A 10544-nucleotide genomic window follows, 5' to 3' on the forward strand; every position below is an offset into this window, starting at 1 on the left:
TTCTTGTTAGAAGCCCTGAAGAAATCTCCAGGGATTTATTTCTGAGGGCATAATGCTTCCTTGAGATCCAGACAAGGGGCTAGGTGTTTTCTTTTCCTTCCAACCTTTCTTAAAAAAATAGATAATATTTTATTTTCCACCAATTATATGTTAAAAAATACAAGTTTTTTTTTAAAGTTTTGAGTTCCAAATTCTATCCCTTTTTGGGAGGGCCCAAAAGGTTAGGAATCTGATAAAGGTTATACATGTGCAATCATGTAAAACACTTCCACGTTAGTCATGTTGTCTTCCATCCTCTCTAAAACTCATGCCCTCTTCCCTCAGAAATGAAGCTGCAAACAAGCAATTTTCAAAGCTTTTATTTGTACTAACGATTAGTTTAATTGTAGAAATGAGAATATTTCAGCATTTTAAAAGAGCAAAGGATAGACAAGGGTCTAGTTTTATCATTATAGGTGTGTACTTAGGAATTAGCCAGAATCTAAAATATAAGCCATCAGGGCATTAATTTCTATACACTTATAGAACGCCATCTAGCTTCTACTTTAGTGAAAAATCTTAGAAAAGAATGAGCCAAGCAAATTGAGCTCCTGGTCTGTAAAAGAAGGTGATTAGATTTGTGGTTTCTAAGACTTTTCTTAATCTCAATCCATTATCCTGAGGAGGGGAATCTGCCTCTGGGGAGTTTGGCAGGTGTAGATAGGGAAAAAAAGGTTACTAAGTGGAAAGAGACCAATTCTCTTTAAAATTTTTTGACCTAATGGGAGAATTAAACTACCTTCTCTGAAAGGGGAGTTGTTAGGGAAGAACATTATTCGTGATGGTGCTTTTTAGATATGCCCATTGTGAAGAAGAGAAAACATTTAATATTAGAAAGAGGCCTCAAAGTGATTCTTTAAAATGTGTTTGAACCTCGATCCCCCTCAATCAAACTGTAAGATTCCCATGAGACTACAAGGCTTGTCTCATCCCTTACTTGTCTGTCCAACAACACCTGATACTGGGCTGGGCACCTAGTAAATGCAGGGAATCACAAAATGTATTGAATGAATGAATGAATTCAGTGTCTCCAGTTAGAAAATAAAGCCAGACTCTTGTGTATTGGAGATCAGAGTTGTGAAAATTTAGATCGTCTCAAGTCAGACTCTTGAGTGGATTCTCTGAGGTCATGATTGGTCGACATCATGATAAAGAAGGAAACCACTGAAAATGGAGTCATTGATGTTATCTGCATAGAGCCCATTTTGCCCCCCATCCCCATACACCTGGAGCCAGACTTCCTCTCCAGACTCCAGGTACAAGAGTACAGAGCCCGAAGCCTGGTCGACATTTTTGTCCTGGAATTGGTCATAGGTGAATATGACCGCCTTGTCCTTCTTGAAGAGGCTGACCTTCACATCCTTCATATATACTGTGATGTGGTAGGAGAAATAGTACAAGCCCGGGAAATTACAGCGGAACTTGCCAGTTGTGACATCGTAGTGGTTCTGTTCATTGTAGAAAATCTTGGTGAAGCGGATGGGGACGTTGGGAACTGGGTCTCGGGTGGCCAGCCCAACACTGAAGGCTGAGCGGTACCTGTAGGCTGCCTCTCCGGGTTCCCCTTTCTTCCCTGGAAGTCCAGGAAATCCCCTGGGACCTTCAACCCCCGGAACGCCTGCATCACCAGCATCACCCTTGGGACCCAGCAGACCTGTTATGTAAGAGAACATCAGCAGCCACAGTGAAAAAGCTCCTTTCTAAATATGATTCCAACAGACACAGCTCCTATAGCATTAAGACTCATTATCTTTCCAGCCATCATGGCGGAACCAAGTGGTGGAAGAAGATCCTTAGGGGAGAGATGACCCATGTCTTCTTCTCTAGTGTCCTTCATAGCACTGGACATATACTGGGTGCTCAGAAAACACTTGCTTATTGATAATTTCTCTAGCCTTATATGCCAGGTAAATGCCATAAGAGACATCTTTTATTATAGCCAGATTGGTCTCTGTGCTCCAACCACCTTCTTTCTCCTTCACACACATTCTCATGCCATTTTCTCTGCCTAGAATATAAATGAAATCAACCCTAAAAGACCCCTGAACTTAGATTAATGAACAATCTTGGTTCCAGGGGATAGATCATACATTTTTGTCCTACCAATTCTAACCCAGGTGGTTTAGTGACTTGCCCAAGGTTCTCCAACTAGTGAGCATCAAAGGCAGGATTCGAATCCAGTTCTTTTGATTTCAGTCAGTGCTCTTTCTTCTAGTTGCATTGCTTCCCAGGGAGCCTGGACAGAGGTGGGGGGCTGGGGCCGGGGACTGTTTCACATACTGTCAGACATGGCCTCTTTGTCAACCAATATTGTTTAATGGTTTTTCTTTCTTACAAGGGAAAGTTTAGTAGAGTGGAGGTGATGAGAGAACAGGAAATAGCTAATGTAAAAGAAATCATATCAACTTAAATAAAAAAGAAAAAGAAAAAACCCAGGTCACTGTGGGGAATGATATAGAGAGTTAATAAGAAGGAGGTGGTATAGGGTTGGGGAGAGCTAGGTGTCGCAGTGGATAGAGCACTGGCCCTGGATTCAGGAGGACCTGAGTTCAAATCCCACCTCAGACACTTGACACTTATTAGCTGTGTGAACCTGGGCAAGTCACTTAATCCCAATTGCCTCACCAAAAGCAACAACAACAACAAAACAAACTAACAAAAAAAACAAGACTGAGGTGGGAGGCTTATGAAACAGCAGTAAGAGTCAGATGAGGATATGCCTCACAAACTTATACTAGCTGAATTATGCTCAATTTTGTCACTCCCAACAAAGCTTAGCAGCTTGGGACACGCTTGCCTTCCATTGTCTATGGTCTCTGCTATACAGTATGTCATTGATTTATACTCATTTTAACGCTTCACTATAAATGGCCAGTTATTATTCTCTAATTGTTTTATGTATCTTCTCTTTTACTCCCAGCAACAAGCACTGGGCTGACTACGCAGCAAATACTCATTGCCTGGACTAGAGTGAAATGGAATGGAATTAATCGAATGCATTGAAAAAGAGACAGAATCAGAGGATGTGGATGGTTGAGTATAGCCTGTCCCCACTGCTAGGAAAAGAAAATGCAGAGTGATTTGTCAAACTCGGGTTCCATTCCAGGTTCTCCAGACTTTTCTATTTCCTCTCGAGATGTCTTCACTCTTTGGATCCCCTCCTCTGATTGGTGAGTTCCTGTCCAAGACCATCATTTCATAAAGTGTCCAAGACATCCAAGCCCACGCCTTGCCCCTCTACACTTTTCTAGTTTCCTTCAGAATAATGTCTTCCCCTATTACACTATAAGCTCTTTGATGTTAAAGACTGCTTTTTTTGCTTCTATTTGTATCACTAGTATTCAACACAGGATCTAGCACACAATAGATGCTCTTATCCATCCATCCATCCATCCATTATCTATCTATGGGGCAGCTAGATGGCGCAGTGGATAGAGCACCGGCCCTGGAGTCAGGAGTACCTGAGTTCAAATCCGGCCTCAGACACTTAACACTTACTAGCTGTGTGACCCTGAGCAAGTCACTTAACCCCAATTGCCTCACAAAAAAAATTTTTTTAATTTATTATATATCTATTATTGGTGGGGACAGCTAGGTGGCACAGTGGATAAAGCACCAGCCCTGGATTCAGGAGAACCTGAGTTCAAATCCACCCTCAGACACTTGACATTTATTAGCTGTGTGACCTTGGGCAAGTCACTTAACCCTCATTGCCCCACCAAAAAAAGAAAAAGACTTGTTATCTACTATTGGTTACAAAAGAAAGACTAAAATTGCAATAACCTTCCTTTTAAGATTTGTTGTTAAGTTGTATCTGACTCCATGACCCCATTTGGGGTTTTCTTGGCAGAAGTATAGGAATGCTTTGCCATTTCCTTCTCCAGCTCATTTTAAAGATGAGCAAACTGAGGCAAACAGGATGAAGTGACTTGCCCAGGGTCACACAGCTAGTAAATACCTGTGGTCAAATTTGAATTCAGGACTCTGACTCCATGCCTGGTGCTCTGTGCACTATGGCACCTCCTAGCTGTCCCCCTTTAAGATCACCTGCCATCTACTCTATGCATCTGGTAGGTACATATCTAATTCCACAGTATCTCTTTCATTAGAATGCAAATTACTGAAGGGTACAAGCTGGTTTTGCCTTCTTTGTATCTGTGTGTGCCTGGCACTAGTAGGTACATAATAAATGCTTGTTGCTTGGTATTTCTCCGCAGCAGAATGGAAACTCCTTGAGGTGAAGGACTTTCATTGTTGTCTTAGTAGCCTCAGTGCCTAGCTTAATAGATGTTGAGTGATTGATCCTCGGTCTAAATTGCAACATCCAAGGTGATATTCCACTGAACTTTATGCATGACCCTGACACAATCTCTCTAACCTGCTTCATGGAACTACTCAGAAGGAACTACACAGACTGAAACCCAAGAAAAAATATGGCTCTTGAGCTCACCTGTGTCGCCTTTCTCCCCCTTCTCACCATTGATGCCGTCTCTACCGTCCCGACCTGGAGCCCCGTTGTACCCAGGGTGGCCTGGGGCACCTCCCATCCAGTTGGTGCAAGCCCCCTTGGGTAGTAATGGTTGCAAATCCTCTGTGGAACGAGTGGGCTCACAGTGGCACAACACAGCCAGCAGCAGCATGCACAGAATCGGACCAGTCCATGGCACCATCATGAACCCTGGAATTCACATCCATAATATCAGCCTTTAGAGGGGATGGGTGGCTACTAGGGGGCTGAGCTCATCTATGCAGGTGGAGTCCGTGGGTCTCTCTACAGCCCTGACAGCTCAGGAATTAGTACAAATTCTTCCCACCCACCTGCCCAACCCAGATCTCTGTCTTCCTTAGTAATAAGCCTTCCCAGATGACCCCAAATCTTTCTCTTCGATCTCCTACAATTTGGAACAACTGAACCACACATTGTACCACTGGACCATACACTATCACCTATTGTTCTCTAGTTATCTCAAGTACCTGAGTCTCATTTTCTAAAGTGAACTGTGAACTCCTAGGCTTTCACCTCCTGTTATGCCAATGCTTTAGCCTAACACTTGGGTTCAGGAATGTCTTGTTAACTCCACTTGTTAAGAAACTAACATGGATCAGAGGATCATGGATTCCTGAGGCACTCCACTGAAGACACTTCTATGTTGATATTGAACCATTAACAACTAACTCCTTGAATCTAGCCATCCAATGTATCATCATTTTGCTCTCTGTCTCTCCATCTTCTCCACAAGTACAGGATGAGATTTTATCTAGAGCTTTACAAAAATCTAGGTCAACTATGCCCCCAGCTTTCACCTCTTCTACTGCTTCAACAACATTGTGGGAGAGAAAAGAGATTATTCTTGCAGGACCTATTATTGGGGGGGGGCAATGAGGGTTAAGTGACTTGCCCAGAGTCACACAGTGTCAAGTGTCTGAGGTCACATTTGAACTCAGGTCCTCCTGAATCCAGAGCCAGTGCTTTATCCACTGCAGTGCCACCTAGCTGCCCCAAGCATGAACTATTCTTGAGAAAATAATGCTGACTTTCTGTAATCACCACTTCCCTCTCTAGATACTCAGAGCATCTCATTAGTGGAACATTCTAGAATCCCCCCCCCCCATGAAAATTAAATTCACTCTTCTATACTGTGCTGACTGTTCTCTTTCCTTTTCTGAACTTCAGGATGACATCTGCCTTTTTCTTATCTTGTGGGACCTCTACTATTTTCCATGACCTTTCAGGGGTTCAACAATCACATTTTCTAGCTCTTACCTGAGAAGGTAGTTCATTGGTGCTGGTAACTTTAATTCATCAAGGGTAGTCAACAAAGTTCAGTAGGTGCTCAGTGACCATCTCCTTCCTTATTTTAGTTCGTCCTGATTGGCATTTTGAGTTAAAGGTAATTTTTTTCCCCCAGAAAAACATCATTTTGACAGCACTGCTTTCTCTCTGTTGTTAGTTTCCTTTCTTTCATCCTCCCTTTTTGCCCGTTATAGATTAGAGAAATACAAAACAGGGTTTGGGGGGTTGTTTCATTTGTTTTGGGGAAGGTATTCCCTTGCAGGTTTCAGATTGATCAGGAAGCTGGAACTGAGAGCCTACCCTGCTCCTGGGTCTGATTCACATTGCTGCTGCTGCTGCTTCTGAATTTGTTCCTGTATTCATTGGCCCCTTCCTCTATCCATCCTGGATCTGTGACCTATCATTGTGTAGTGAGCAATAAGGCCAAGGGTTAATACCCTGCCATGGGTTTGGGGGCACCTGGGTAGGAACCTGGCACCTTCTCTTGTGCCTCCCTGCACTGATATTTTTCCTACATGGTCCCCTTCTGGCCAGACCTTGTCCCCATTGTTCACAGAACTCTCATGTCTCTCATATGTCAAGCTGGGCTGGAAAAATAACTCACTGTGATTTTTTTCTTGTTTTCCACATCAGGATTCAGTCTGGTATGTTGTCTAGATCTGTTTGGAGGAGTTTTGGAGCTGAGCTCACCGTTATTGTGTCTTTGTACCCCACCATCTTGGCTCTGCCCTTCAAGGGTGGTTTTTAATAACTCTTGAGGAAAAATTGACCTAGTTAATGAGGGATAGGATCTAAGGTTATTGCTTTTTACCAACCTCCCCTTCAATAAATCCGTGACGCCCTTTCCCAGAAATACCCTCAGTTGGGAAGAGCAAACAGGTACAGGTCACCCATGCACACAGTGCATGCGGTCAGCATACATACATGGAGGGACACACATATAGGAAATATGTGTGGTGAACAATCCTGCATGTGGGGGCAACCCAATGCTGCTCACACAGTAGGGCTGCCACCGTTTTCCAGTTATCTAGTTTTCCTGATCAGCTGACTCAGCTATCAGCTAGGCAGGGCATCTCTATGGTTCCCCACAGTTCTCTCTGCTAGACTGTTTTTGCTACTTCCATCTCCTAGGCTCCAGCTTTAGCCTGCAACTGAAATGTTACCTATTTCCCATAATGGGAGGCGGTCTCTCACTTTTGCTGATAACCAGAGGCTAAGCTCTTAGGAAGGTAGGCTCTTAACAGTTAAGGACTGTGTGTTATATAACACAATCAGAAGACTAGGGGGGAAAGTTTTTTGGGTTTTTTGTTTTGTCATAAAGAGACAGGTCTGTTAGCAGACTGTTAACCCCCTAGGCTAAGCTTTTTTAGAGCACAAATCCGCTGGGCAGTTAATTAGAGCTTAGAAGTTTAGTCAGTCTTTTGTATTCACTTTTTCCTAGGAGCAAGATCAATATCTCTGACCTGAGCCTCTAACTGACTTAAGGTTAGGAAATCCCCTTGAACTTCAGTTGGTTTCTAATCGCCAACCTGTGTTCTTCCCCAAACTTCCCCCCCCACCCCACCCCGGGGGAGGGGAATTCCAGTTCAACAAACCACCCAGACCTAAAGATCCAGTTCTTCTTAAGCACCACAGTTTCCCTCAGTTCGTGATTACCTGGGTCTCTCATGCATATAAATGAGTAGAGGGAGGCAAAAAGAAATAGGGACTGCTCCAAATGCAAGGATTCTCAAGCCCAGCTCTGATACTTTCTCTGAATCCTTGCCCTTGGTGCACAAGTGTGACTGCAGGTGAACCTCTGAGACTCAGAGTCCCCCAGGTCCCCTGAGTCAAAACCCAGTGTTCTTTCTCCTGTTGTTATCCAACAAGGCCCATTAGAGATGCATCTGAAAGGGGTCTCACAGGCCTTCCATTCCAACCCTTTCATTTTTTTTTTTATATTTTTATTTTTATTTTTAAGTGAGGCAATTGGGGTTAAGTGACTTGCCCAGGGTCACACAGCTAGTAAGTGTTAAGTGTCTGAGGCTGGATTTGAACTCAGGTACTCCTGACTCCAGGACTGGTGCTCTATCCACTGCGCCACCTAGCTGCCCCCCAACCCTTTCATTTTACAGATGAGGGAACTGAGGCCCAGAGAAGTTGTGACTTGCCCAAAGCCAAACAGGATGTGTGTGTGTGTGTGTGTGTGTGTGTGTGTGTGTGTGTGTGTGTGTGTGATAGTGTGCTCAGGGTGAAGGGTGGGTATGAAGTCCTCTGACTTCACATTCAACAGCCTTTTCCCCCCCACAATGTTTCTTCCCTAGAAGAATCCAGGTCTTTCCCTTATCTCTCAGCACCCCCCCCACCCCGTTAAAACAAAACAAAAACAAACAAAAAACCTTTTTGCTTTGCCGCCCTTCTTTCTGGTGAGGTTTTGGTTTTGGTTTTGTTTTTAAGGATTTTGCTACTGAGCAGTGAGTGCCGGGAACCTTATATCGGCGCCTAAGGCAACATAGATTGCCAATTGCCAGGGTGGCAGCCATTCAGCAAGGATAGGATTTTGTCCCCAGCTTTCCCCTTCCCCGGCTCGCCTCGCCTGGGCTCCTTCTTCCTAATGTGGTTCTCAGAGTAACCTCTAGCCCAGAGTTTCTATCCACCAGGCTCTCTCATCTGGCTGCTTCCGGAGAGTCCTTAGAAATACCCACTCCTGCCCCAGCACCTGCAAATACCCTCTAAGTGTTCTTTCTCCCCCAACCTCAGGGCTATTTATGGCTTCCCCTAGGCCCCAGAGTGGCCCAAGAGGTAGACTTTCGACACATCCAGTCAGAGGCAGGATGAATTTGTCTCAGAGAGCCTTCTAGGCCAGCAGTTTCTAAATTAAGCAACTCTTTACTTCAGGTGAGAAGGTCATCGGAAGTCATTTTTTCTATAGTCCCACCTTTTTTTGTTATGATAACAAAGCTGGGGCCCAGAAAGGCTAGGCAACTTGCCCAAGGTCACACAGCAAAGCTGGGACTCAGAAGAATACCTCCAGACTCCCAGCCCAGTGTTCCTTCCCCTGTGCCTCAACACTTTGTGCTTCAAAAACTTCCGTTTTCCTGAAATCTTCCAAAGCATTTCTTAGCTTGGATTCCTATGTTATCATTTTCTGGAATAGAAACTTAGACAGATGGTCATTCTGATCAAATGAGAATGGTTTACTTTGTCCATAGTGAATGTGGATCTCACTTCTACAAATACTTAACAAGACTGGAGGCACAGGCTGTGACTACACAGGCAAATGTGCATTTTTTTCTCCAGTGGTTGGATTTGCCTTACAATTAGATTTCTTTTTAATATAATGTATAATAGTATATAATATAATTATAATATTTAATATTATACTATAACACTATATATAATAATATATAATATATGCAATACAGACATGTGTATATCTATCTGCGTATATACATATATGTGCATTTATGCACATGTGTGTATGCATGTGTGTGCACATACACACATATACATATATACACACATATATATACACACACATATATCTAGATAGATAGATAGATAGATAGATAGATAGATAGATAGATAGATAGATAGATAGATAGATAGATAGATAGATAGATAGATAGATAGATAGATAGATGATAGATAGATAGATATGTAGATTTCCCTATATTCTCCAGGCTGCAAGTTCGATGCTGATCCACGGCCCCTCGTGGGTGCTCTGATTTGTAGCCAGGCTCTGTCTGCTCTGTTTCACACCTAGGCTGGTTCTTCCCTCCTTTGGCAACCTGGTGACCCTTCTCTTCCTGGAGTCCACCATCATGCTGCAGGTCTTTTCCTTATTGAACTGGCCTCAGAAAAGAGATCTCCCAGCTCTCCTGCCAGATGGCATTGACAGTGTGAGCCACCATGCCTGGGTGATATTTTGTTTTGTTGTGTTTTGACCTCCGCTCATGGGATTGATCATAGATCTGAGAGACCTCAGAGGCCATCTCCTCAACCTCCCTCCCCCTCATCTTATAGATGAGGAAACTGAGGCCAAAACAGATGAAGTCCAAAGTAATGGTACCCCAATAGGTCCCAGGTTCAGCAGAAAACTCCAGTCCCCCTTTCACTGTGTGCTACTGCTGGGGTTCTGCATCTTTTTTTATGTCATGTTATCATTATTCAGTCCTAGCAAAAGCTACAAGTTCCACAAGCCCAGAAACAATCTTACCACCAGTTGGCTCTTGTATCGGGCTTCCTGGCTGATCAGTTCAGAGGTGTGGAGGAAAGGAGAATGGGGCTGGAGACCTCAGGGGGATGCACGACCCTGTCTTTTATCCTCTTTTCTCATTGGTCCACACATTTGGAACAGGGATCACCAATCAGCTCCCATTGCAGCAGCTGGGTGGCGGTCTCAAACCAAGACCCTTGGGGATCCTGGGGAAATGCTTTGAGAAAGAGATGGTGCTGACTTAGCAAGGTTTAAGCCAACCGAAGCGTCCTTCTTGGAATTCCTGTTGGGTTTTTGGTCGGGCTTCCAGACCTCTACATTCAGTTGGCAGGGGTTATGGGCTTACAACAGTACCACATGGTTGAGTAAGAAGAAAACATCCCCTTAGTGTTTAAGGGTGAATTTGATTTTAAGGGCTCTTTCTAGTTGTTGTTTGTCCTTCAGTCTCAAAGACGACCATGACATTTGGAGGTGATGGCATGACTTGCACTGAATTGGATTTAAATGAGGGGA

The 10544-nt window shown here is 43.8% G+C and overlaps 1 protein-coding gene across 2 annotated transcripts; it reads right to left on the bottom strand.

Annotated features, from left to right (window-relative positions):
- Positions 1 to 343: 343 nt before the first annotated feature.
- On the bottom strand, positions 344 to 10111 carry ADIPOQ (adiponectin, C1Q and collagen domain containing). Of its 2 annotated transcripts, XM_043999732.1 has the most exons (4): positions 10032 to 10082; positions 5804 to 5907; positions 4490 to 4717; positions 344 to 1693 (listed from the first exon to the last, which is right to left on the bottom strand). In XM_043999732.1, the coding sequence occupies exons 3-4, from the start codon at positions 4710 to 4712 to the stop codon at positions 1167 to 1169; spliced, it is 750 nt and encodes a 249-aa protein (XP_043855667.1). In that variant the 5' UTR covers positions 4713 to 4717; positions 5804 to 5907; positions 10032 to 10082; the 3' UTR covers positions 344 to 1166. The 2 variants fall into 2 exon arrangements, with proteins under 2 accessions (XP_043855667.1, XP_043855666.1); XM_043999731.1 differs by lacking the exon at positions 5804 to 5907 and having other exon boundaries at positions 10032 to 10111.
- Positions 10112 to 10544: the final 433 nt, after the last annotated feature.

Source organism: Dromiciops gliroides, chromosome 4, assembly GCF_019393635.1.
Source record: "Dromiciops gliroides isolate mDroGli1 chromosome 4, mDroGli1.pri, whole genome shotgun sequence".
In the NCBI taxonomy this organism is placed as follows: Eukaryota; Metazoa; Chordata; class Mammalia; order Microbiotheria; family Microbiotheriidae; genus Dromiciops; species Dromiciops gliroides.

Coding starts and splice junctions, on each gene's coding strand:
- ADIPOQ (XM_043999731.1), bottom strand. CDS start 4,712: ATGATGGTGCCATGGACTGGTCCGATTCTGTGCATGCTGCTGCTGGCT. Junction 1,694..4,489: donor GGGGGAGAAAGGCGACACAG/GTGAGCTCAAGA, acceptor CTTACATAACAG/GTCTGCTGGGTCCCAAGGGT.